Raw genomic sequence first — 26,150 nt, 5'->3', positions numbered from 1 at the left:
TCTGTCCATCATCCATCCATCCATCCATCCATCCATCCATCCATCCATCCATCCATCCATCCATCCATCCATCCATCATCCATCCATCATCCATCTGTCCATCATCCATCCATCCATCCATCCATCCATCCATCCATCCATCCATCCCTCCATCATTCATCCATCCATCCATCTTCTTCTGGGTGAACTCCCACGAACCCCCCAGCACCCTAAAGAGGGTGTAGAGCTGCTCCACTGTTCCACGACCAGGACGGAAACCACACTGTTCTTCCTGGATCTGAGGCTCGACTATCGGACGGACTCTCCTCTCCAGCACCCTGCCATAGACTTTCCCAGGGAGACAGAGGAGTGTGATTATCCGGTAGTTGGAACACACCCTCCAGTCCCCCTTCTTAAAAAGGGGAACCACCACCCCTGTCTGCCAGTCCAGTGGTCCAGTTCCCGACTGCCACGTGATGCTGCAGAGACGTGTCAGCCAAGACACCCCCATACTATCCAGAGACTTGAGGTACTCAGGGCGGACTTCGTCCAGTCCCAGGGCCTTGTCACCGAGGAGATCGTTGACTACCTCAATGATTTCAGGATGGAGCTACCACTGATTGGCTAAACGTTTTCATTCTAGATGAACAATATGTGCATCCATCGTTGCAAAAGTTCAGATGTTGTTAGATTTTGTGGCAGAAATGCAGACACGCTGCCGAGGCCGGCTCTAGGATGATGTCATGAAATGGGCGGCACCCACAAGGAGAGGCAGAAAGGCGGAGCCTCAGAGATTGAGTCGTCTTCCTTCCGGCTTAGAAAAACAGCTGCGAAAATAACTCATATTTCACAAATATCTGTTCTTTAGTGTGCCAAAGTTCATATTTATGGATATAGTTTATTCTGAAAGACTTAAGAAAAGCAGAATATCGGCCCTTCAAGGAATTCAAACACACAGAGAGGACGAGGGCTTCCCAGCGTTCCCCTGAAGGGCCTCCTGCAGGTTTTGGCTGGAAGGTCAGACAGGTTTCTGTCTTTCAGACAAAAAGGTTTAGATGCCAAAACCCTTTTTTTCTTCTGAGGAACCAGACTATGTTTTCATGATCACAATCATGCATCACTTTTTTTTTCTTTGAACAAGCAAAAACGGCGCACGGTGTGATAAGATCTGAAAACGTGCGCATGAACAAGCATGAATGTTCTCCACGTCCAACATGCTCCTGAATCTCAGAGTTCTGGATTCCCAGTCCAACCTTGGTCTCCCTGTTCTGCTCTGTTTCCTCCACAGTTTTTCTATCTGAACTCTTCTGGTTCCTGGACTTTCTGTCTGTTTCTATTTTCCTTGTTTTCAAAAGAAACTCCAGGTTCATCTCAGCCTCTGCAGGCCTCAGCCGGCTGATGGGGACCTGGGTGCACAGACTCCATTTGAACTCATCTGGATCAGAGCTGATGGACCCGGGAGAGCAGAGTCTGACGGATCGGAACCACAGCTCAGAACGTCTGCGGTTCTGCTGAAGGTGGACCGTAAGGTGCCGGGTCGGGAACCCTCTCCCGTCTTCACGGCTCCATTGGCACGCTGGACAGTGGACAGTCACGGACCAGCCGGACCAGGTCCAGCCCCGCCCCCCACCTCCCTCCCCCACATGTCTCTGTTGATCTGGACTCCAAGTTCTCAGCACATTCCACCAGCACTGTGAAAACATCACATCAGGGAGTTTGTTCTGTCTACAACCTACATTACCCCCCCCCCCCCCTGCCCTCCTGCCTCCACGCCTCCCTCTCCGGCTGGCTGCACATCCCAGCAGCTGATTGGCTGATGAAGATGTTCTAAATCAGGATGAATGTGGGAGCCTCGCCCCGATGGAGGGTTTACAAAAACGACCCCCCCCCCCACACACACACACACAAGTGCTTCTGTCTGATGTTATCTGAATAAGTCAATTCTGGTAAACGATCAAATCTTTTCCATGACAAGAAGAGTCAGACGGAGGACTCCAGGGCGCCACAGCAGAACGCCACCATGAGTCCAGACCTGCACCCCTCCCTACTAGAAAAGGAACACTCCAAAGGATCAATACAGCCTAAAGCTGGTGGAGGGAGCTCCAAGTCATGTCCACTGTTTTTCTCCTCCCCCTGCCATGTTGCTAATGATGGGAGGGGGGGTCTTGAGTTTTCCACTAAGTATTAAAGAAGCCGCTAAAAGCCATGAACTTCTACCTCTTTGTGATGTTGATTAGCTGAACTTGACCCAGCAGAACTTCTGCTGCCTTCATGGAACGCGGCTTCCGCTTTGAGGACAAGAGACGTTCTGACCGGGAATCAAACCCACACCAGAGCAGTGAGAACCGCAGAGTCCAGCCACTGGACCATCAATGCAACATTTTATCGTGAAAATGAAGACAGAACGTGGAGTCAGAACTTTGTTCATGTCGAGTCTACTTCCACAGCTGTTGAGATCTGATTGGATGGTTTAGAATGAATTTCCATTTTAGGATTTTACATTTGAACGTAGAAATAAAAATGAAGTTCTCACTGCATTTCTGAAATCTATTGATGCAAATATGCATCAAACCAATTCGGAAAAGCTGTCAGATCTACTTGAAATTACCTTCATAACAGCATCGTCCCCACCTGTAACAAATCTTAAAGTGTAACCGTGAATGTAGGGGGGTGGCTGTGTTGTTAGTACAGACGTTACCCCACTGCTCACAAATGGTTCTGATGAGCTGCCTGCAGCTGGAATAGTATCTATCTGCTTTGATCTGAGCTGAACGTGAGGAAAAGATGGACTCACCCTGCAGGCTGCTGGAGAAGCGCAGAAAAAGAACAGGAGATACCTGCAGGGAAAGACAGACAGGTGAGGTGTCTGTCCAAAAAGGGTCCATTCCAGGCTATGCTAGTTCTTCATCAAGAACAATGTTCACATTTTTGTATTTTAATTGTGTTCATTTTTCTGAATGAATTCAGTCATGCTCTTCCTCCAGACAGAATCTTTGAGCCTGTATGAAGGAAAACCGAAAAACGGAAGGTTCTCCAGAAACACCACTCCATCATCTGCAAACATGATAACCTTCCTGCCCTTCTTTCAGCCAAAATGAAGTTCAGCTTCATCTGTAAATCATCTCCATCAACCATCGGCTGCCTAGATCTGCTGTTACCACAGAGTTCACATTATCTCTAGACAGAAATCCGGCTCCTCACTCGTTGCTTCAGGACATATCATCACAGAAGTGAAACTTTACATCAGATCGCCCCATCATTCATGTAACCATGGTGACAAGGAGAAGCTCAGTCTGCGCTCTGACCTCTGACAAGCATCTATTGTGTTTTAGACGACAGCTGAGGGTCTGAATGAGAGGGAAGTCTGGCTCAGGTTTAAGGCACTTCCACTAGGTGGCGTACTGCTCTTTGGCTCCTGGCCTACAGGTACTACCAAGCGGAGTCGGGGTGTTGACTGTGTTCTGCGATGCGTTCTTCAATGTGCGGCGTCTTGAAGGTGCGTTTACGCCATGGTGTTCACACTGGACAAACAGGGAGGGGCTCCTTTTTCTTCTCGTTCTGTTTACTAGCACACTTCCTCTACCTTCACAGAATTCCAGACGGACACAATCTGCAATTATTCATTTTTCCTTCATGATCTATTTTTGAAACTGTCTGCACTTTTCTGAATTAAAGGGGACGCCGTCCACTCATCAGTAATCCGAGGCTCTGATTGGTCAAAGTTTGACCTGGTTGAACTTTTAACCCACATTCAATGGGCAAAGACCGAGGGTTGGCCGTACTGGTTCTGTAGGTTTTGGGGTAATCTGGTCCACGGAGGGTCATAGAGAGGAGCGGCTGTATCTTAAGTGGAGCGCAGGTCTGTGTTACAGTTCCCTTCAGGCTCGTACGGCCTCCTCAAGGGACAACGTGAAAATGCAACGTACCATTGTTGTGTGTGTGGTAAGTGTATCGCAACCGTGGTGAAGAGGTAGGGCGGTCGAATTCTGATTCAATCAACTTCGATTCCCGCCTTGCATGAAAGTGTCCTTGGGCAGGACACTGAACCTCACCTTGCCCGTGGTGGAAGATTGGCGCCTGTCTTTGGCAGCAGAGCCGCCATCAGTGTGTGAATAGGACTGTGACTATAAAGCGCTTTGAGCCTTCGAGGAAGGTAGAAAAGTGTTGTACAAGTATACGCTATGCACCATTTAGCATCATGAAGTATTCGTAATGGAAGTTTAACCCCCCTATGACGTACGGGTGATGCTATCGTACGGCGTCCTTATGCCACACTCTAGTTGATAGGAGGGTGTGAGTACTGCTCCTTACTGACACAAATGCTGCTAGTACACAGTGTGCACGTGATCCATAAGTGCCCATAGGACGCCTGTAGGATTTCCACACAAACCACACTCCGATTGTCTGATTTCCTCATTTCTAGCAGTCAGTCTGCAGCGAAGAGCGTGCACGTGTCACATGAACAGCACTGGATCCTTGTATAATCCACAGGATTTGGGGGGTTGAACAAATGAAAAATCTGTACGCTGTGCCTGCGTCTCACCTACGTCCCCCTTACCGGTTGTATTCGCGTTCACTGCGACCGGTAGCGCCCGTATCCCCTCGTAAGGACAGTTGGGACTAAGACTCAAACTGAAGGTCAATAATTTGGATCCATCTTTGGGAAAGCTGCCCTCGTGTTTGGTAACGTCAGAATCGAACCAGGTCTGTTTGTGCTGCAGCGTTCAAACAGTTCACTTACCAAAGCAAGATGACGCTTCTGGAGGTAGAACAGGGAGTCTGCAGCATCCTTCTTGCTGCTCAGTGTGAAGCTCCGCCCACCATACAGTCACTTTGGCCCCGCCTCAGCCTGTGGGCGGGCTCCTGTGCCCAGTCCTATTGTAGAAACAGAAAAATATTAGAATTTTTGCTCCAACTGTCAAGCTGTTGATCAGATCAGAGTTCCCTCCCTCCTCTTAGGATCAGTATTAGAACCCTTCTCATTCTCTGCAGACGTCAAAAACGTTCCTCGTTTCCATGTTCCCTCCTGAACCAACGGCTCGCTCAGCGCCAACATCAACCGTGTTCCGGCTGTGGCCATTTTAGTTTACTGGTGCCTTATTTCCATGTCAGAGTGGGACCTCCGTTTTGTGGATCTTTGAGTGTTGTACAGAGTATGTTGTGGTGTTTTGTGTCCTGCTTTATTTAGATTTTTTGTGTTGATTGTCTTTAAGTGAAGCTGTAAGGTTGAACGGCCATTTTTCTCAGCTGCGGCTTTTCTGCTGCTTGTTGTTGTTTGTCATTATTCATCTGCGTTAACTGGTGTTGAGATCACTTTCCTGTTAGGTTGTCTGTTTAACCCTTGTGCTCTCTTAGATGACCCCCCCCTTCCATTGAGGTGTTCTCCCTACCATGACAAAGGTGGATAAAGGTGGAAAGATTTCATGTAATCCATGGTCACCAGTGAAGATCACAGATCATTGAAGAAAAAAGGTTCAGAGCACTGTCTAGTGGGTCTAGATGACCCAATTCCCAATGTTAAAGAGCCTAGGATAGAAAAAGGGTTACAGTCTGGAATGCTCAAAAAGGACATAAAACAAAGAAAAGGGCCTTACGTGTTTTGGGGGCTTGTCCGGGACATTTTATTTATAACTAGAATAATAAAATCTTTTATGTTGGTATTTCTAAATTAACTTTTTTTGGTAATGTTTGGTTAGACCAGCTGCTCCTGACTGACGCCTCTTTCTCATCTCCTGCTCCTCAAAGGTTTTGCTCTTGTTCCATGCTTTAGAGAATCGGAGGTGGACTCTAGTTTCAGCTCCTTGCCACAGATTGGAGCTACTTTGGGCCTAAAAGTGGGTCGTTTTCTATGTCTGAACAGGAAGTGTGGTCACTACTCTCCACGGAGGAGCGTTTGGCTTACGATGTGGTCAAGCGATGCGTTTTCACCTGAGTCAGTGCCTGAAGCCTGTGTGTGTCAGGCTTTCAGCTTGAAGTCAAAAGGGTCGACAAGACAAAGAAAAGGGCGGAGCCCTGAACTTGATCCAGGTGCTCCACCCGTTTTAACGGAACAAGTCTTCAGTCTGCAGCTCCATCTGCTCAATGATCCAAACTGAAGTTTAGTAACTGGCAGAAGTTGTAGATCGTCGCCCGTTTTTCTCTGTCATTGCATCGTTTTGTGGAATCTGTTCTAAATTCTTCTCTATGGATGAAGACGGCTGACTTGTGGTCATCCTTCCTGACGATGTTTGCTTTTATCCGTTTAGATAATAAACCAAATAACATCATCAGATGATCTGCAGGCATCGGACTTTTCCTCATAGGAAAATGGAAAAATGTACGTTTAAAACTAAATTATGACAAAGTAAAAGAAACAACATTAGGTGCAGCGGCCAACAGACCCATTTATCTGAAATGAATCAATTAGTAAGGCCTCAGAACCACAGTTAAACATGCATAACCAGTTCATTACCACAACCAGCAAACAACAATAACCAGGTAATATTCATACACAGTTAATAACCATAACCAGTTACACAACCATAAATAGCCTAATAGCTATTTACTACCATAAATCTATGCTACTATCAACCCTAACCAGTTAGTTACCATATTCTTTCTTTAAAAAACATTTAGATTTTAAATTATGATCATAGTTATTAGTAGGTTACAGTTGTTTAACTGGTTATAGTTATTATCTGTCTATATTTATTAACTGCTTATGGTTGTTAAAGAAACTATTGATTTTAACTGGTAATGTTCATCTCTCAGGTTATGGTTATAGAAACCCAAACCAGTTAATTAACCTGACCTCTAAGGCAGGGGCCCCCAAATCCAGGCCTCAAGGGCCGGCAACCTGCCTCTACTGCTGTTGATTACCTGGATCAGGTGTGTTTAGCCAATTAGGAGCTTCAAAGGCAGGTTGGTTGGAACACATGTAGGACTCTGGCCCTCGAGGCCTGGAATTGGACACCCCTGCCCTTAGGGAACACCCAGACCCCCTGTGGAGGAACTTAGAGGACCAGAACCTCCTCAGCTTTTCCGACGGTGACCCCTACTGCAACTGCTGTACCCGTCCACCTGTCGGTCTCGTGCTCCACTCTTCCCTCACCCATGAGCAAAACCTCCAGATACTTAACCGCCTCCTCCTGGTGCAGGAGCTCTCCTCCCAGAGAGGAGAAACCATCTTAGATTTTCCCTCCAGAACAGCAGAACCTCAGAAATGTTTCTCTGTTTTTCTGCTTCCACCATGAACCCAGAAAGGAACTTCTACTCCCCACAAACACCAGACGCTGCTCTCTGGGTCAGAAGTTCTGCAGCTCTTGGAGGTTCTTCAGAACCATCACGTGATTATTGATCCCTCCTGTTTAGAACCTGTTCTGCGGTCTTCACGGCTGCATCAGAACCTCCCGAGCCTCACTAATGAGGAGCCGCTCCTCTCTCCTCTTCATCAGCCCTCATGACGTCACCACCCTCAGGTGGTCAGTCCGCCATCCCGCCCACCCCGAAGTCTTACCTGAAGCTCTCGCGGTCAGCCTGGATGCTCACGCGGGGTTCATGTCGGCTCCCAGCGGGAAAGTGAAGGTGAAACGAAACGGCCACACTCACGCGCGCTTCCGAGTTGAAAGCCCCGCCCTTGCCCCCGCCCGTGAAACTGAGGTGGTTATTTTTCTGGGGTCTTCCTGATCATTCGCAGGTTCAGAGATGCAGGTGATGAAGATCCCTCTTCTGCTGCTCTTCTTCCTCCCTGCGGGATCCTGCAAGAGGGTGAGTTCGAGGACCCGAGGGTCCAAAATCCTGTTCGTGTGTTTGTGGAAACCCGAAAACCGGTGAGCGGAGCTCAGAAACCACATCAGAGAGTCTGTAGGGTTTAGTCTGTAAACCGGGAGACGAACGGGAAGGAGGCGTCACTCGGTATGAACGTTTCTCCCGGTGAGGCTTTGACTGTTCATCACAGAGGTCCGTGAACGCATCAGCGGTGCTGCAACAGACTGATATGGTGGGAGGGCTGCGTTCAGTGGACTGCTGTTTTCACTGCTGGACAACTCTGAAGCTCACCTGCAGGTGAAGCTCTCTGCAGGTGAGCTTCACCTGCAGTGCAGAGTTTTTGAAAGTTCCAGCTGTTGAAGAAGAGGCCTCCTGCAGAAGATGTTGAGGTGGGCGGAGCTTTCTTCAAACTTCCCTCTCACTCTTCAGGATGGAGTTGTAATCAGTCGGATATGTTTCATGTTAACTTCAGCTGTTCTTTGGGGAAATGGTGACATTTGGACACTAAGGTGACCAGTTTTATCAGAACTGTGTCCAGGTTTTGGGTCAGAACCACATGTTTACGTCTCAGGAAATCTTGTGGTTTTTTTTTCAGACATCAAAAAGGTGACTTTGGAAAAACGAAATCATTCTGATGTTTCTAGGTTTAAGAGAAACAGATTCATCATTTTTCGGGTTTAGGAGACAGATTTTCTTCAGAAGGATGCAGATGTGACATCATCAGCTGAAGGCTCCATCTCTGCCGTAGATCATAAAGAGTTTCTAAAGTTTCCGGGTTGTCCAGAGTTCCCAGAGGTCCTGACAGAAGCTGCTTCTGTCTTTGAAGGGAAACAAAAGCGGTTGTAAAATATTTGCGGCGATGGAAGAAGAAGATGGCGGCGAGGTCTTAATACCCCGCCGGTCGGTCTGTCCTGCTTCCTTCCTGTCTGTGAGGACGGATGGACGGCCGGCAGAGGGGGGGTTGTGTGTTTCTTTGGTCCTCCTCTGTTGTGCAAACAGGCTCGGTCCCCGACACTGACCTTCATTCTTGTGGCTCATGAACCTGAAACCGGCCTGTCGTTGGAGGCCTGCAGTTCTCAGGGATGGGGGCCTTTGAACTCATGCCCCCCCTCTGTCGTTGGCTCCACACTTGTGACCAGAAAAGTTGGTCAAAGCGCAGATTAACCAGACCTGAAGGCTGTGATGTCACAGGTCAAAGGTCAGGCTTTAATAGGGTTTGGATGAAGAGGCTTCAGAAGGTGAAGGCGGGGCCTGTTCCCACGGCGGAGAGCGTGGAACGCTACGGTCCAGTCCTGTTGGACTTCATGACCTGCAGCAGTCCTGACCTGGTGACACCCGACCACAAACATCTGCACCAAACCAAAGCCGTCTGTCCCGACTGACAGCATGAAAGAGTCCTGATAAGTCCTGAATGGAAGTCTCCACGTGATGAGTTTGATGAGACAACAATCTCAGACATGAACGGAGCCAGATGTCTGGTTGTTGTTTGGGTTAACGCACAAAGAGCAAAGGGAACACGTTCAGGCAGAACTCCATCAGGACCGACATGAAGTCACCGACCCGCAGCACAGTTACGGGCTGTGAGAACAAAGGGGGCAGACAGACCCAGACTCCACCAGAAGACACGTCAGAGAAGAACTGATGGTTGTGTCAAAGGGAGGCGCAGACACACCAGCGACTCTCAGGAAAAACCCGTCAGGTAATCCAGGTCTTCATGGTGCTCCATGATGGTCAGTATGAAGATCTGCGTGTCTGAAGGAAGAACCACAGAGGATCACAAACAGAGAGACCAACGACTGAGCAGAAACATTCAGCTGTAAAGCACAGAGGAGGAGGGTTGGTGTTATGGGCTGTTCCTCAGTCATTGGGTTCACTGGAATCTAGTAGTAGCATCAGTTTATTGTAAATATTTATGTATTTATTGTTAGCTGCTGCTAAATATGGCGATTGAAAGGTTTGAAGGCGGTAGCATGTGGTTGGATGCTGTTGCCATGACGATACACCAATAAAGTTTCCCTCAGTGATAGAGAAGATGAAAAATCCTCATGAAGCTTCACACAGTGGATCATAGATAGAATAGAATAGGTCTTTAATAATGCCTAAGGAAATTTGGCTGCTGGTTTCATGACAGGTTGCCATGACAACCTCATTGACCATCCACCATCAGCCGACCGATGGTGGATCTGCTGTGTCCGAGCTTCTGCTGGAAGCTGCCGTCTGCCCTGGACGGAGCAGTAAGTGTCTGTTTGTGTGTCTGCAGGTGTGCGTCTGCAAATCCATGTCTGAGTGTTCGTGCCATGGGGTCAAAGGTCAGAAGGTGAGAAGATCTCTGAAGAAACTCCTTTATTGCAGGGTCATAAACAACAGCAGGAACCAGCTCTGGATCAAGCCAGAGTCAAACCTGGATCAGACCAAAGGAAAAACGGGGCTCGGTTAAAAACCAAAAATATTGTACATTTTTGCTTCTGATTCTAACATCCTGATAAAAGCAACTCACCTGTTTTTCTTCTCCTACAACCTATAGCACTAAAAGTGCCCCCCCCTGCAGCATAGCATGGGGTGGGGGGGGCAAACATTGTGACTTTGTTTGATGTTTTTTCTCCACAGGTGAGATATTCGTCTTTTGTTGTGACGGGTTTCAGGTCAGGTTGGAACCTGAACTTCTGGTTCCATGAAGGGCGACTGCAGACCGTTATCTGCAAGTTATTGTCTCTTCATCTGTTGCCATGACGACAAACGCAGATTTCTGTGGGTTTAGTCTAACAGTTCTTAGAAAACGTTAACATCAGAGCGCTCCAAAAGCCTCGTCACAGGTCACTTGCTGGGGGGGTTGGAGCTTTTTTAGACCACCCAGCTGGGAGCTTGTGCGTTCAGAGAAGGCAGACAGGTGACCTCAGGTGAACATCACACCTGAACCTGCTTCTGAACCCAAACTGCAGCCTGACGTTAGCCGTCTGCTGCCCCCTGTGGACCGGAGCTGACATGAGCTGTCGTCCTGCACAGGGAGAGCCTGGTTACCCAGGATACCCTGGACTTCCTGGAAGAACTGGTCATCCTGGGAATGAGGGTGCTGAGGGCCATCCTGGAGTAAAGGTGAGAAACTCCAAAGACTTGTTCTGTAGTGTGTAGCGTGACATCGTGAAAACCTTTGTTGCGTTTTGACGTCGCAGCAGCAGAAACTGCAGGTTTCTGGACTCTTATAGTAACAGCTTTCTGTTCCTGTTTGAAAATCATCTGAGGTGTTCCACAGGGTTCTGTGTTGGACCCCTGCTGTTTATTTTTGCAGTGCTGATGAGCAAAGCAGCAGTTTGCAGCTAAAACTGTTTCTGCTTTTCTGAGGATGTTTTGGTGAAAAAAAAGATAATTTTAGGTCACAAATATTCTTTTCTAGAGAACGCAAAGGTTTCATGAACTAAACTCATCTGTCTGCTACAAACCTACATTTTTTGTTGTTGTTTTTTGTTTGCTTAGGGAGACTCAGGAGTACCAGGAAGTCCAGGACATAAAGGATCTCGGGTGAGACTTTTCGTAAAAACCTTCAAAACATTTATTCTGAATGTGAAATGTTCAGATTAACTGTCATCTGACTGTGAGCCACACGGGGGCGACATTTCCCACTTCTTTTTCAGCTTCATGGGGATTGTGTCTGTTTTTAACATTTAGGGTCTTCCAGGACAACCAGGATATCCAGGACTTCCAGGATTGCCGGTAAAATGCAAAAACCACAAAATGAGAGTCTTTAATTGTAAAAATTTCAGGACATGTTGGAAATAATCAGCTTTATTGGACAATAATTACAATATTTCTTGGGGAAATGTTGACAAATTGCAGCAAGTGAACTCATGAAAAAGTGAGGGCGCCAGGTTTGGGTGTGAAAGACGCTTTGAGGACTATACAACTCTAATCTGTCCTTTACTAACAATGTTCTCCTGGAGATCTTTCTGGTTCCAGACTTAAATATCAAATTGATAAATCCATGATTATTTATTTCCAAAAAAAACCCAAAACATTTAAAGTTGAAGAGATGCCTGCAACATGTTTTTTTACCCTTCAGGGAATTCCAGGAAAACAAGGACCAATGGGAAAACCGGGCTTCCCGGGATGCAACGGGACAAAGGTTTGGTTCTTCTGAAGTTACCTCAAATCAAACTGAGCCAAGAACTGAGCTCTGAGGAACACCATGAAACGTTTTCGGCACTTTGGTTGTTAAACTAGCTTGGCGCCGCCATCATACCTGCATTTTTGTATCTTCTTAATGTTTTCGTTTTCTTCAGGGTGATCCAGGTTATCCAGGGTTTCCTGGACTACGAGGACCCACTGGCCCACAGGTGACACCTCAGGCGGATACTGCGCCGACAGTCTGACAGCGAAGAACGCTAACAGAGTTTTTTTACTTTTAGGGGCTCCAGGGGGAACGAGGGATGAAGGTATTCCAGATGTTTGACGTTCACCTGCTGCAGTCTGTTGATCACTGATGCTCTTGTTTGGTTTCAGGGAGAATCGTTTGTGTACCCGATTCCTCCACCAATTCAAGGCGCACCAGGACCTCCAGGACCCGCTGGAGAAAAGGTCAGGCAAATGAATGGTCTTTCTGAGTAAGACGTCATCTCAAAGGAGCCAGATCTTCTTAGATTGGACTTTACGGTGTGCGGTAGAGTCGTTTGACCGGCTGGTCTTTGTTTCAGGGCCGCAGAGGATATTTTGGTTACCCAGGCCTACCAGGTTCACCAGGACCCCCTGGCCAGCAGGTGGGCCTCCAGTGTTTGTCAAAATGTCCAATAAAGCCTCATTCAGTCGCCTTACACCCCCATCTGTGTTTGCAGGGGTTTCCTGGGCTGCCAGGCGTACCAGGAGAGAAGGTTGGTGTGGTCGCAGACTCAGCTGATCTGCAGCAGTTTTGTTCACTGTAACTTGGTGTGGTGGTTCAAATCCCAGCTGGGTCTTTCTGTGTGGAGTTTGCATGTTCACGTCATGCATGTCCAGGTTTTCTGAAGGCCTTTCTGGTTTCCTCCCACAGTCCAAAAACCTGTTCTAGGTTGATCCTCAGACCTCCAGAAGGATCTTCCTGTTGTTATCAGATGTTCCTGAAGTTTGTTGGTTTCTCAGGAAGGTCTGACTCGGTGGATGATTGACGAGCTCTGTTCTGTTTTAGGGACTAGAAGGAGCCAGCCCAATGAGTCCAGGTCCTCAGGGACAGAAGGTGTCCTCATTTCTTTTTTGAATGCACTTAGGATTTGGAGTTCCTACTCTTCACCATCATCTTCATCATAAAATGACCGTCTGTCTCTGTAGGGCGATCGAGGACTTCCAGGACTTCCTGGAAAAAGAGGAATTAAACTGTATGCTGAGGGACCCAAAGAGCTGAAGGTCTGTCCGTCTCCCTGTCTGACAATTCACCCGCCTGTCTGCAACCTAACCTGTCTGTCTGCTGCCTCACCTGTATGTCTGCGGCCTCACCTGTCTTTCTGTCTGTGACCTCACCTGTCTGCGGCCTTACCTGTCTGTCTGCCGTCTCACCTCTCTGTCTGCGGCCTCACCTGTCTATCAGTGACCTCACCTGTCTACGACCTCACTTGTCTGTCTGCGGCCTCACCTGTCTGCAGCTTCACCTGTCTGTCTGCTGCCTCACCTGACCGTCTGTCTGCGACCTCACCTGTCTGTCTTTGACCTTACCTGTCTAGGACCTCACCTGTCTACCTGCGGCCTCACCTGTCTGCAACCTTACCTGTCTGTCTGCCATCTCACCTCTTTGTCTACGACCTCACCTGTCTGTCTTTGACCTCACCTGTCTAGGACCTCACCTGTCTGCCTGCGGCCTCACTCGGTCTGCAGCCTCATCTGTCTACGACCTGACCTGTCTGTCTGTGACCTCACCTGTCTGCAGCCTTACCTGTCTGTCTGCCGTCTCACCTCTCTGTCTGCGGCCTCACCTGTCTGTCTGTGACCTTACCTGTCTGCAGCCTTACCTGTCTGTCTGCCGTCTCACCTCTCTGTCTACGACCTCACCTGTCTGTCTTTGACCTCACCTGTCTTGGACCTCACCTGTCTGCCTGCGGCCTCACTCGGTCTGCAGCCTCACCTGTCTACGACCTGACCTGTCTGTCTGCGGCCTCACCTGTCTAGGACCTCACCTGTCTATCTGCGGCCTCACCTGTCTATGGCCTCACCTGTCTAGGACTTCACCTGTCTGTCTGCGGTCTCACTTATCTACAACCTCGTCTGTCTGTCGGCGGCCTCACCTGTCTGCGGCCTAACCTGTCTGTCTGTCTATGACCTCACCTGTCTACGACTTCAGCTGTCTATCTGCGGCCTCACCTGTCCATGGCCTCACCTGTCTAGGACTTCACCTGTCTGTCTGCTGCCTCACCTGACCGTCTGTCTGCGACCTCACCTGTCTGTCTTTGACCTTACCTGTCTAGGACCTCACCTGTCTACCTGCGGCCTCACCTGTCTGCAACCTTACCTGTCTGTCTGCCATCTCACCTCTTTGTCTACGACCTCACCTGTCTGTCTTTGACCTCACCTGTCTAGGACCTCACCTGTCTGCCTGCGGCCTCACTCGGTCTGCAGCCTCATCTGTCTACGACCTGACCTGTCTGTCTGTGACCTCACCTGTCTGCAGCCTTACCTGTCTGTCTGCCGTCTCACCTCTCTGTCTGCGGCCTCACCTGTCTGTCTGTGACCTTACCTGTCTGCAGCCTTACCTGTCTGTCTGCCGTCTCACCTCTCTGTCTACGACCTCACCTGTCTGTCTTTGACCTCACCTGTCTTGGACCTCACCTGTTTGCCTGCGGCCTCACTCGGTCTGCAGCCTCACCTGTCTACGACCTGACCTGTCTGTCTGCGGCCTCACCTGTCTAGGACCTCACCTGTCTATCTGCGGCCTCACCTGTCTATGGCCTCACCTGTCTAGGACTTCACCTGTCTGTCTGCGGTCTCACTTATCTACAACCTCGTCTGTCTGTCGGCGGCCTCACCTGTCTGCGGCCTAACCTGTCTGTCTGTCTATGACCTCACCTGTCTACGACTTCAGCTGTCTATCTGCGGCCTCACCTGTCCATGGCCTCACCTGTCTAGGACTTCACCTGTCTGTCTGCTGCCTCACTTGTCTGTCTGTGGCCTCACCTGTCTACGACCTCACCTGTCTGTCTGCGGCCTCACCTGTCTAGGACTTCACCTGTCTGTCTGCCGCCTCACTTATCTACAACCTCGTCTGTCTGTCGGCGGCCTCACCTGTCTGCGGCCTCACCTGTCTGTCTGTCTGTGACCTCACCTGTCTACGACTTCAGCTGTCTATCTGCGGCCTCACCTGTCCATGGCCTCACCTGTCTGGGACTTCACCTGTCTGTCTGCTGCCTCACTTGTCTGTCTGTGGCCTCACCTGTCTACGACCTCACCTATCTGTCTGCGGCCTCACCTGTCTACGACCTCACCTGTCTGTCAGTGACCTCACCTGTCTGCGGGCTCACCTGTCTGTTCCTCATGTGTGTTTTTGTTTTTCAGGGGGAACCAGGTGAAGAAGGACAGAAAGGTTCTGCTGGTCTGCCTGTAGGTGAACCCTTTTCCAGAATCAAAGATCTTTTCCTAGGATCCATTTTTCCTGCAGACTCATGTGTCGGTTGCTTTTGTCTTCCAGGGACCTCCAGGAAATCCAGGGTTCAAAGGTCAGAAGGGCAACATTGGAGACCAAGGCTCACTGGTAAGAGATGAAGATGCAGACCAGCATGAACGCTCCAGAAACCTCAGTGACCTTTCTTTGTGTCGAAGGGTAAACCCGGGAAGATCGGATTTCCTGGAACGTTCGGGCTACAGGTAACCAGCTGAAGCTCTGCGGTTTTCCGCTCAAACCACTGCGGTTAGTGAGAAGTTCCTCTGCTGGGGTTTGGAGGTCAGATGCTCCTGAGCACCAAGGTCTCCGAGGAAAACCGAGGACATCTGGCATTCCTCTAACACACTGATCCTGTCTGCAGGGAGATCCTGGGGACCCGGGGGTCCGGGGTCCTGAAGGGACTGATGGAGTGTTGGTGAGTGTGGGGGCAGGTTCTGGTCCAGTTCTTTACTGCCACCGGGTCTGACACCGACCCCCCTGTTTGTGTTCAGGGAGACAAAGGCGACCATGGTCTTCCTGGTCTTCCTGGAGATGTAAGTGTGGTTTGAAAGGGTGTGGCTACATGTTTAGCACGCCTTGGGGGGCTTCCTGCAGTGACTCCACTCTCAGCTATCACTCTGCGAAGGAGAAGGGAGGGGGAGGAGGGAGTAGCTGTGTAAGCATCTGCTCTTCGTATGCTGCAGGTGTTCTACAACCACAGATTTGTGCAGGGCCAGCGGGGTTACCCGGGGCCTCCTGGACCCAAGGGCCGTCCTGGAAGACCAGGTACTCATAGCTGAAGTCAAAATGTTGAACATTAAAGCGGGAAAAGCTGTTCAAGCAAAAACCATCAGTCTGGTCAAATCCTGCGTTTAAAGAAGGAAGGAGTCCTTTCTGAGTGAAAGACCTGCCTTTCTTTTTCCTTCCTGAAAAGGGAAATTAAACTCATCAGTTCATCGTCTTTTCATTCTCATGTCAGTAACGATGCTGGCCCCGCCCATTTCTTTTCTGTTTTCCTGCCTGGATTACTGTGACTCCCTCCTCTTTTACATCAGCTGTCTGCATCCTCTCCAGAACTCCATCCTTTGGTCACATCAGCCCGTTCTCCAGCAGATCCCTTGGCTCCTTTAGTGGCCTCCAGAACCTGGCTCCTCCTTATCTTTACGACCGTCTCCAGATCAATTCCCGGTTTCCTTCCCTCCGATTCTCTTCTTCCATTTAGCTTCACGTACCCCCACCATGGGGAGTTGAACCTTCCGCCACTCAACTCCCAAATTCTGGAATTCTGACCTTCTGACCTCTGCAGCATCATCTTAAAAACTCAGCTGTTGAATCTCCCGTTTCTCTGATTTGACTGTTCACTCTTCTGCTTTTATCGTGCTTTAATTTTTCCATTTGAAGGATTTTGTTGGTTTTCTGTCGACTCTGTCCCTGAGTTCAATCAAATGGATTATTATTCTCATCTCTTTACACTGGATGGCTGATGGTCTGTGATTGGATCAGAAGATCAAAGACACTAGCATACTTTAAACCAGTAGGAGAGTCTCGCTTACTCTGTGCCTTAAAACCAGGAGTCCGTTCTTCCTCCTTCATCAGTTCAGAGGTCCTCGTCTTCCAGAAGAGGCCTGTTTCATCCGTCAGTCATTCATCCAGATGATAATTATTCTACACGATTATCTTCTTCAGAGTTAAAACGCGAATACGCGGGGGAGCACTGTAATCGATTTACATTCCTGCCATCCAACCAGATCAATGTGACTTAGCAGGTCACAAATCGACCTAAACCCTCATAAAATCATTTCAAAATGAGATAAATCGAGGATCAATATTGGAAAATACCATCTGGATTGAGGTCCGGTAGCTTAAATTGTCTATAAGGTAAAATCGACCAATCACAGCAGACAACACACATGTGAAGCAGCAGTCCATCATTCCAGTCCAATGTGTGGAAAGACTTTGAATTTAGCAAAGTCATGTGACCATCCAGTGTCTAGAAGAGGAAGGTAGAAAAGTGCTATACGTGTACGGCATTTCTGCCATTTCTGCCTAATGAGTCATGTTACTACATCTCCTTCTGTTGGATCTGTTTCAGGTTTTTTGGGTTTTCCAGGGATGAAAGGCGAGCCAGGTAAAAAAAAAACACACCTACACCCACACCTACACCTACACTTACACCCACACCCACTCCTACACCCACTCCTACACCCACACCTACACCCACACCTACACCCACACCCACTCCTACACCCACTCCTACACCCACACCTACACCCACAGGTGTGGGTGTAGGTGTGGGTGTAGGAGTGGGTTTATATACCCACTCCTACACCCACACCCACTCCTACACCCACACCTACACCCACACCCACTCCTACACCCACTCCTACACCCACACCTACACCCACAGGTGTGGGTGTAGGTGTGGGTGTAGGAGTGGGTTTATATACCCACTCCTACACCCACACCTACATCTACACCCACACCTACACCCACACCCACTCCTACACCCACACCTACACCCACACCTACACCCACAGGTGTGGGTGTAGGTGTGGGTGTAGGAGTGGGTGTATATACCCACTCCTACACCCACACCTACATCTACACCCACACCTACACCCACACCCACTCCTACACCCACTCCTACACCCACACCTACACCTACACCCACTCCCACACCCACACCTACACCCACATCTACACCTACACCCACTCATACACCTACACCCACACCTACACCTACATCGAACACCTACACCCACACCCACACTTACACCTATGAGGAAGCTACTCTTCATCCTCTGCTTGTCTCCATCGTTTGGATTGAAGGACAGAAAAACAACCGTTTTAGGTTGTTCTACCTGTTCCGTTCTTTTGTGGATTTGCTCTCACTGTGTTTCCTAAGATTCATCACTTGATGATTCATCACTCCATGTAGTGGGCCACAGAGACCTGAAGCTTCTTCTCATTCACCTCTATTTTCCAAAGGTGTTGTCTTTTTACATTCACGTCTTCTTTGGACGCTCATGGAGTCTGAGATCTGCTCCTTAGTTGTGGTTCTGTCCGGAGCTGATCTGACGGTTCTTGTGCTCTAAAGCTGACAGATGTGACAGGAGGGAGGCCCCCGGTCCCCTTCGAGTCCTCCGAACAGTCCACTAGTGATCTTCTCATCTGACAGTCCTCATGCTTTCACTGATGTTTACCAAAAAAGATGTAATCTAGAGATTCTGCCTCGTGTGGAGACACAGCAGATGTTTGCTGATTATCTGGAATTATTTTATGCATTTGGAAATGGTTTATTTCAAGCAAAGGAGGAATAATGCACAAAACAACACAACGAACAGAAGTTTACATCCACACAAAGACGTATCAAACGTAAAATAATTAGTCATTCAATCATAGATTGCTTGAAGGGTTATAGATGTAGAAAGTTTGTGTACATGACTCTCTTCAGCCAGTCTGCCTCTGGGGCGTGAAAAGTCTGTTCTTTTTGCTCCAAGGTGAGGCCCTTGATGGTGTCATTGGCTTCCCTGGAGCCCCTGGTTCATCTGGACTCAAAGGGGACACGGGAGAGCCAGGACCATATATCATCGGACCCCCAGGAGAGACTGGCATCCCTGGAAGACCTGGATTTGAGGGAGAGCCTGGAGAGCCGGGACTATCATGTAATGTTGGCGTGGAGCTTGTGGGGGTCCTATTTTTGGTTTTACTGAAGGGTGGGGGGGCTAACTGCCATGCAGCTCTGCATCGTATGATTGCAGAGAATCTTTAGAGCAAAGAAAAACTTTACAGATGACATCACTGAAACATCAGTGATGTCTTTAAGGTGATCAGGTACCGACGCCTCATTCTGGCCTTGATTGTCTTTGATAAATAATGGGGAGGGGGTCCAGAAAATAGAAAGTCTTGATGGGAGTGGGTTCAGGTGGGACTCTTTGGTATCATGTCTCGTCAGATTTCCTGGATGGAGGACGAGGTTCTCCGGGCGAAAAAGGTTCCAAAGGCGTTATTGGACCTCCGGGGCCTAGAGGGGCAATGGGCGAGATGGGTGAGTGACATGATCAATGAATCAGTTGCTTCATTTCATGTATTGAAGTAATGGCAGTCGAGCCGGTTTAGCTCGTGCTGGTTTGCGGCGCCTTCCGTCCATGAAACCAGGGTTCAAATCCGGGCTGCTCCCAACTCCCTCCTCTGCTTCTGTGCCGGCCCAAGCCCGGCTGAATTGAGAGGGTTGCATCAGGAAGGGCATCCGGCGTAAAACATTGCCAAGTTAACCATGCGACCCATCCCCGAAAGAGAGGTTGTTTCTCTGTGGTGACCCCTGATGGAAAAAGACGAAAGTGGAAGAAGAAGATTGACGTAATGGCAGTCAGATGGTGAAACTGTTAAAACAGCAAAAAAAGATAAAAACTCATAAAAAGGAAAAAGTTTAACATACTAAAAATATTTAAGTTTTAAACGAGTTCAATCCCAGAAGCAGACACTCCTCCTGTGTCGAACGTCTGGCTATAAGAATGAGTTATAATTCTGTTCAATTTGATTTATATTGCCCAATAGTACAATAGTTGTCTCAATGGACTTTCTAATAAACAGATGTCTTTTAAAAATCCACAGTGAGGATTTCTGCCCATTGATCAGTGGTAACGTGTCCCACAGCTTCAGAGCTCCGAGTGAAAACGTTTGATCCTCTCTGACCTCAGTTTCTCCAGGAGAAGCTGATCATCTGAGGGTGTAAGATGTAGAGAAAGAAGCTCAGAGACGTACAGAGATGCAAGATCCTCTAAAGATTTAAGGCAAATAAAAAAACTCTGAAATGAACTGGCAGCCAGAAGCTGCTCAGACCAACCAAACCTACAAAAGCTCTGAGCCATCCAGTCTCTGATGCCTGTAAAACAAGAGGGACGGAGACCATTTTGAATTGGTGGACAGATCTGACTGTCGTCAGCATAACAGTGACAGGAAACTCCATGTTTTCTGAGGATGGAGTCCAGAGGAAAGAGGTACGAGAAAAACCAAAGAGGTCCTAAAACAGAGCCCTGTGGAAGCCCAACAACATCGGAACAGTTGAATCAGATCCAGAAATGTTCACACACACAGTTTTGTGAGGGATCCAGTCGAGTGCAGTACCACAAACCCCTGCCCAGGCTTTTAAGTGGACAGTGAAGTCATGTGGTCTACAGCGTCAAAAGCAGAAGACTAATCCAGCAAAATGAGGACGACGTGGTTTTAGTCCTCAAAACAGCAGATTAGGTCTCTCCGGTTTCCTGAACATCACCTGACTGATCCCTCTTTCTCAGGAGAGACGGGGGAGGTGTGCTTGCTTTGTCCTCTTCTTTCTGGACCTCCTGGACATCCAGGTGAACGTGGTCCGACAGGTGACTGGGGGGATCCAGGTATGATGCTGGAGAGGTTCTGTCTTTTTGAAATGGCCGTGTGAGTCGGAGCAGAAGCTGGATATTTACTCCGAGAAGTTCAGAAAGCCTTTGACAATGGTCGTCATGAAAACAACAGACTGATGTCTAGTAGGGTCTGACTCACCTGTCTTGGCTGTTCCAGGTACACCTGGGAAGTCTGGATTGAAAGGGGACGAAGGTGTGAAGGGAGTGAGAGGAGTGCCCGGTCGAAAGGTGAGACATAAATTTGAACCCTGAAATCTTTTTTGTGTGACTGTCCAATTTATTTGGAGTGATGTGGTAGAAAATCAGTTTTTGGAACGACTGGAAAATGGTTTTTGTTCCTGTTTGGAGCCAACAGTGTCATCAGATCCAGATTTGTTGTCTTCAGGGCCTCTATGGTATTCCAGGAGTCCCAGGACCTCCAGGACTTACTGGTGAGCCAGGAGTCATGCAGAGGGTTGGGCAGAAAGGTGAGGAAGGGTCTCAGGGACCGTTGGGACAACCAGGCCCGGGGGGAAGGCCTGGACCTCCAGGCAGACCAGGACCAAGAGGTGAAGAAGGAAAAAAGGGAAATCCTGTGAGTAACAGTTCAAACCTGTCTTCTGTGATCGCCATGGTAACAGCATCCGTTTCAGTAATTGGTTGGGATTTGAAATAATGCTCTGGGTTGCAGGGACCTCCAGGACCAAAAGGTAATACTGGACTACAAGGAGACCCTGGAGCTGAAGGCCAAATAGGGCAAATGGGCCCTCCTGGCTCCCCCGGCATTGGAGATTTGGGGCCTCCTGGACCTCCGGGTCACGCAGGGTTCCTAGGAGAGCCAGGAGAACGTGGACCTCCAGGTGAGTGAGTGATCAGAACTAGAAACGGGGCCGAGACTAAAGACTGAAGGACAACCTATGTGTCTTTCAGGTGAAAAAGGGAATTCCGTGAGAATAGTTCTACTTAAAGGAGATGAAGGTCAGAAAGGAGACAAAGGTGTTTCTGGGATTCCTGGACCTCAAGGTGAGATGTGGACTGAGGTTCTTAGGGATGAATGAGATCTTCTCTAGAATGTGGGTGTAAAGAGAAACTTTGGAGAACCTACCTTCAGTTCTTCTGTAACGTTGGGTCATCTGCTGCTGTCAGGGGCCATCGGACCTACAGGTTCTCCAGGATTTGTTGGTTCAAAAGGAGAAAAAGGAGATGCAGGATTTTCCATCCCCGGGCGTCAAGGTTTCCCAGGAATAAAAGGTCAACTCAGAAAAGTCTTAATTTAGAGAGTAACTGCTGTTCACTGATCTTTAAACTGTGTAATTTATTTCTTGGCTTCAGGAGACAAAGGGATTCCAGGAAATCCAGGTTCTCACAGCGTTGGGGTCAAAGGTCGGGGAGGACCATCAGGCCCTCCTGGAAACATGGGCCCTAAGGTACATCAGACTCTGGTTTATGGTGTGAGACCTATATCTGTCCAAGTTCTGAACTAAATCTGGTTTTGAAATGCAACGTACCTTTGGTTGAGTGGACAGCAACGTGTTTTTATGCAGACTTTTGTTTGATGACATCATCATCTCCCTCTTTTGTGGTCCCAGGGCAACATGGGGGTTGGTTTCCTTGGCCTTCCTGGTCAGTTGGGTCCTCCGGGAGATGATGGTTTTGTGGGACCCCCAGGAAATCCTGGACCTCCAGGGCAACGTGGAATCTCAGGACAAAAAGGACAAGATGGTCTACCTGGACCCAGCGGTAGGCGTGGCCGGTCAGATGGACTTGCTGGATGCTTCCTACTGTTTATTTTTTAAAGACAGAGAAGATGTTGTACAGGTTCATTGCGGTACGCTCTCATCTACCTGAACTTTTAACCTTCATCAGCCCCGCCCTTCCCTTATTGGCCAGGGTCTCCTTTAAAAGCGGGGAGGCTCAGACATCCACATGGGATGCGGGGTGGGGCAGTGGAAATGTTGTGAAAACGTTGTGAAAGCTACCTGATCCTCAGTCCTCTCCAACCAGCCAGTCTCATGGTCGAGTCTGGATGCTCGTGTCCTTTTTCCATGAGGATCTCTGGGATGAGATTTTACCTTCACTAGACAAACAATACGATAATTCATCCATAAGAGAATAGCTTAGTGTCTGATGAGGGAGGAGCCTCTGTGGGATCAGGGACAGTTGGAAGTCTTTGGTACAAATCTGTGGTCTAAAGAACTGATCAGATCAAACGAAACCTCACTGGAGTCTTCTGTCAGGTAATAATGGTCTGGATGGAGAACACGGTCCTGTTGGCACACCTGGATTCTGTTTACCCGCACCTTCTGGATTTCCTGGAGAACCAGGACAAATTGGCTTTACTGGATTTCCAGGTGCCGCATCCATGAAGCATTAGAAAAGTGCGTGTCTCTAACCTGATTTACAAAAACACCTAGATCTACTCTGTCTGGTCTCCCAGGGGTCATCGGTGAAAAGGGTTCAAGAGGAGATCCTGGGTTGCCAGCTAGAGGGATCAAAGGGTTACCCGGACCTGATGGCCCAAGAGGGATCGATGGCAATTCTGGACCAATAGGAAATGTTGGCCCTAAAGGCGATAGAGGGTCAAGGGGGGAGCCAGGGATCCCAGGTGGGAGAAGGGACCATCCATCAGCTTGGACAGAGATGCAGATATAGATTCAAGAAATCCTCTTTTTATGCTGCTTTAAAATTGACATGTTGAATTCCAGGCATTAGAGGGGACAGTGGCCCCCCTGGACCATTTGGGATTCCAGGAGATGAAGGTGCACAAGGGAAACCTGGAGAACCAGGACCAGCAGGTTTGACATCAAGAAGAATGGGGTTATAACATAAAAAAGAAGTTCTTCTGAAGACTTGTTTTCTCAGGTAATTGTGGTCCAGATGGTGCTCAGGGTCTCATGGGGTCAACAGGACCTCGGGGTGACAAAGGAGAGCAAGGTCCAAAAGGAATCCTGGTGGACATATATGCCATTGGAGAGCCTGGAGACCCTGGACCCCCAGGTTTTCTATTCTTTTCTTTTCTATTCTCGGGATAAGCTTGTGATGTCTCTCAATTTCCCTGGTTCTTCTTCAGGTCCAATAGGTTTCACTGGTCTTAAAGGAGAGATTGGACCCCCTGGGGTAATGGGATGGAACGGCAGAGATGGGGAACCTGGACTCCCGGGACCACGTGGTATGTCACTGAGTCCACTGCCTGATGACCCAACATCAGAACAACCAACAATTGTTCTGCATGTTTGTCAGGATATCCAGGAGACCCGGGTAAGGATGGAGAGATTGGTTTGGCAGGTCAACCTGGACCTGATGGGGATCCTGGACTGAAAGGGAACCCAGGTAAGACTGGTTCTATAAAATAAAAAATTCAATAGGAAAGATATTTTGTCACGGCTCAAATAAGAGCTACAGTGACTGTGGCTGATAGCAGTCTGCTCGGTCCTGTCCAGAAGTCCTGGTTTCCTCTGAAAAGGGTATTTTCCTTTCAAGAGGATTTAGTTAAGATCTGTAAGAGCAGGTCAACAGTCTCAGGGGGACGGGCTAAACTCCTGCCAGCACACTACCATAAGCATGTTTTTTTCCAGGTTGCAAAGGTGAGAAAGGACCTGTAGGAGCTTGTGGGAGTCCAGGTCCAAAGGGAGAGCAGGGTGTGAATGGTCCTAAAGGCCCTAAAGGTGAACCAAGCCCAGCTGGACCAGGAGCCAAAGGACAGATGGGAGACATGGTATCACACATGACTGCAGTCTAACCTTTGGTCTTATTGTTTTTTTGTTGCACTGTTCTGCTCTAAAAATGTTAGAAAATGAAAAATGTCAACAAAACCAGCTCCTGAAGGCTGTAAAACTATTACCACACTTAATCGAATCCAACCTACAGCCTTTACTTCAGAGAAAGTTCTTGTCCACTTCAGGAGCGGATAAAAACCCGCTGTTTAAAAAAAGCTCAGGTTTTTGACATAGCATCTGAAGTGGGCGGGGCCAAAGTCACCCTGCTCCGCCCCAGTCTGATCATCCACCTGCAGACCAATAGACCCATGAAGGTTTTTGTTTTCCTGGTCTGAGCTTGAATCTGGATCAGAACTGTTCGGATGGATGGTTCTGATATAAAAAAGAGACAGCACAACTAAAGTAATATCAGACACTAATAACAAAAAAACCCCCAAAAAAACAAGAGTTATTTCAAGACTTTACCATTCTTTTACTGAAAACAGGAAGAGTTCATTATTTTAAATTAAAAGTAAATGGAAATTTAAGATAAATCTAAACATTTTAAACCAGGAGACTGGTTTAAAATGTGTCTCACACAGTTCTCTTCTACCAGCTCTCAAAAACGGAAGAATTAACCACGGTATTTTATAACACCCCAAATCAAAATCAAACAACTAACTCCACAGTCTTGTTGGTGACAATGTGGGAGTCAGGAAGGGAATCACACAAATATATTTTGGTCATGTCCAAGACTACTATCGTTTTGGAAGGTTGTAAACAACTTTTATAAAGAATGTTTTGGGATATCACCTGCCAAATGAGTTTACAACTCTGTATCCAGGGAATATGAAATACTCTGTATTGAATGAAGACCTTTCCTTGATAAGGATATTACTCTTAACAAGCGAGAAAGCAGTGACAAAAAAATGGCACATGATGGCCATTTTTTACTGTAGTTGCTGACCCATGTCTGTAAATGCTGACAACTGGAAATCGCTCCATAAAAACAAAAAGAGACTACTGCGAAGGCTTTGAAAGCAGATCAGAAGATGATGGGAGTGGAACCTTAAAGGAATCTGTCGCCCTGCTCGTTGGGGTTCTTTCTGACTTGCGGGCAACACCTCAATCTGCTGGGTACTTGGGTGAGAAGAAATGTTCAGCTGTGATGAGGGGGCATAAAGAGAAGGGAAGTTCAACCCCCAACCAACAAGCAAACACCTGCCCAATCCAGATGGGGGACAATGTGGCATTTAGTGACTCCATCTGGAAGCGCTGTTTCTGCAGTGTTTTTATGGGACGTAGAAGTCTGACTTTAGAATCAAGGTATAAGGAGATCTTGGGTGCTGTCGACAGTTGCCGCGGCTCGGTGCACTCTTATTCGGTTACTCCGTTTGGTTGTAGGTGTTGGTATAGTCCTCATGTCCTCTCTGTCCAGAGAATACTGTCTTTACCAAAAGTGTTCTAAAGTTTGGACTTTTTTTGAGAAAAGTGTTATGGATGAGTTCACCTGCTCGTACAAGATTTTGTCAAAACATTTTAAGAACCCCTGGTTCACCGTGGATCCCCATCCCGGCTGTGAGGCAATGCAGAAACAGGTAATGGAAGCGGCGTTGCAGGGCCAGTGCGCCTGCTGGCCTAACAGACACCTCTTGTCTCCCAGCCTCTTCAAAACAAACATGATGGAGTTTACCAAAGTCCATGTGAACTCCTTGCTGCAGCCTGACTGGTAGAAATGAGGTATTTCGTCAATGTGTGCGGCCA

The 26,150-nt window shown here is 48.2% G+C and overlaps 2 protein-coding genes across 4 annotated transcripts in view; one reads left to right on the top strand and one right to left on the bottom strand.

Annotated features, from left to right (window-relative positions):
* The window catches only part of LOC101158660 (collagen alpha-4(IV) chain), a 32,003-nt gene extending 24,426 nt beyond the window's left edge, over window positions 1–7,577 (bottom strand). The window contains exons 1-3 of one of the 2 annotated variants that reach the window (XM_011492693.3): window positions 7,475–7,577; window positions 4,721–4,854; window positions 2,774–2,816 (exon numbers count right to left, since the gene is read on the bottom strand). In XM_011492693.3, coding sequence (XP_011490995.1) covers window positions 2,774–2,816; window positions 4,721–4,767 — 90 coding nt within the window. In that variant the 5' untranslated portion in view covers window positions 4,768–4,854; window positions 7,475–7,577. Of the gene's footprint in view, window positions 1–2,773; window positions 2,817–4,720; window positions 4,855–7,474 lie in introns of those variants that run through there. The other variant, XM_020699857.2, reaches the window with a different exon arrangement.
* The window catches only part of LOC101158411 (collagen alpha-5(IV) chain), a 50,329-nt gene continuing 31,631 nt past the window's right edge, over window positions 7,453–26,150 (top strand). The window contains exons 1-38 of one of the 2 annotated variants that reach the window (XM_020699858.1): window positions 7,453–7,542; window positions 7,655–7,725; window positions 9,986–10,042; window positions 10,729–10,818; window positions 11,197–11,241; window positions 11,389–11,433; window positions 11,780–11,842; window positions 12,000–12,053; window positions 12,126–12,152; window positions 12,220–12,294; window positions 12,411–12,473; window positions 12,549–12,584; window positions 12,878–12,925; window positions 13,018–13,092; window positions 15,229–15,273; window positions 15,362–15,424; window positions 15,493–15,537; window positions 15,696–15,749; window positions 15,826–15,867; window positions 16,018–16,099; window positions 17,406–17,441; window positions 18,814–18,978; window positions 19,269–19,361; window positions 20,611–20,706; window positions 20,870–20,940; window positions 21,098–21,286; window positions 21,383–21,551; window positions 21,622–21,714; window positions 21,838–21,942; window positions 22,024–22,118; window positions 22,281–22,431; window positions 22,929–23,042; window positions 23,129–23,296; window positions 23,397–23,486; window positions 23,554–23,688; window positions 23,762–23,860; window positions 23,932–24,021; window positions 24,267–24,406. In XM_020699858.1, the coding sequence (XP_020555517.1) occupies window positions 7,663–7,725; window positions 9,986–10,042; window positions 10,729–10,818; window positions 11,197–11,241; window positions 11,389–11,433; window positions 11,780–11,842; window positions 12,000–12,053; window positions 12,126–12,152; window positions 12,220–12,294; window positions 12,411–12,473; window positions 12,549–12,584; window positions 12,878–12,925; window positions 13,018–13,092; window positions 15,229–15,273; window positions 15,362–15,424; window positions 15,493–15,537; window positions 15,696–15,749; window positions 15,826–15,867; window positions 16,018–16,099; window positions 17,406–17,441; window positions 18,814–18,978; window positions 19,269–19,361; window positions 20,611–20,706; window positions 20,870–20,940; window positions 21,098–21,286; window positions 21,383–21,551; window positions 21,622–21,714; window positions 21,838–21,942; window positions 22,024–22,118; window positions 22,281–22,431; window positions 22,929–23,042; window positions 23,129–23,296; window positions 23,397–23,486; window positions 23,554–23,688; window positions 23,762–23,860; window positions 23,932–24,021; window positions 24,267–24,406 (3,171 nt within the window). In that variant the 5' untranslated portion in view covers window positions 7,453–7,542; window positions 7,655–7,662. Of the gene's footprint in view, window positions 7,543–7,588; window positions 7,726–9,985; window positions 10,043–10,728; window positions 10,819–11,196; window positions 11,242–11,388; window positions 11,434–11,779; window positions 11,843–11,999; window positions 12,054–12,125; window positions 12,153–12,219; window positions 12,295–12,410; window positions 12,474–12,548; window positions 12,585–12,877; window positions 12,926–13,017; window positions 13,093–15,228; window positions 15,274–15,361; window positions 15,425–15,492; window positions 15,538–15,695; window positions 15,750–15,825; window positions 15,868–16,017; window positions 16,100–17,405; window positions 17,442–18,813; window positions 18,979–19,268; window positions 19,362–20,610; window positions 20,707–20,869; window positions 20,941–21,097; window positions 21,287–21,382; window positions 21,552–21,621; window positions 21,715–21,837; window positions 21,943–22,023; window positions 22,119–22,280; window positions 22,432–22,928; window positions 23,043–23,128; window positions 23,297–23,396; window positions 23,487–23,553; window positions 23,689–23,761; window positions 23,861–23,931; window positions 24,022–24,266; window positions 24,407–26,150 lie in introns of those variants that run through there. The other variant, XM_011492691.2, reaches the window with a different exon arrangement.

The sequence above is a fragment of the Oryzias latipes genome, chromosome 13 (genome assembly GCF_002234675.1).
Source record: "Oryzias latipes chromosome 13, ASM223467v1".
Classification (NCBI taxonomy): domain Eukaryota; kingdom Metazoa; phylum Chordata; class Actinopteri; order Beloniformes; family Adrianichthyidae; genus Oryzias; species Oryzias latipes.
This window is presented reverse-complemented; position numbering and strand designations above follow the sequence as displayed.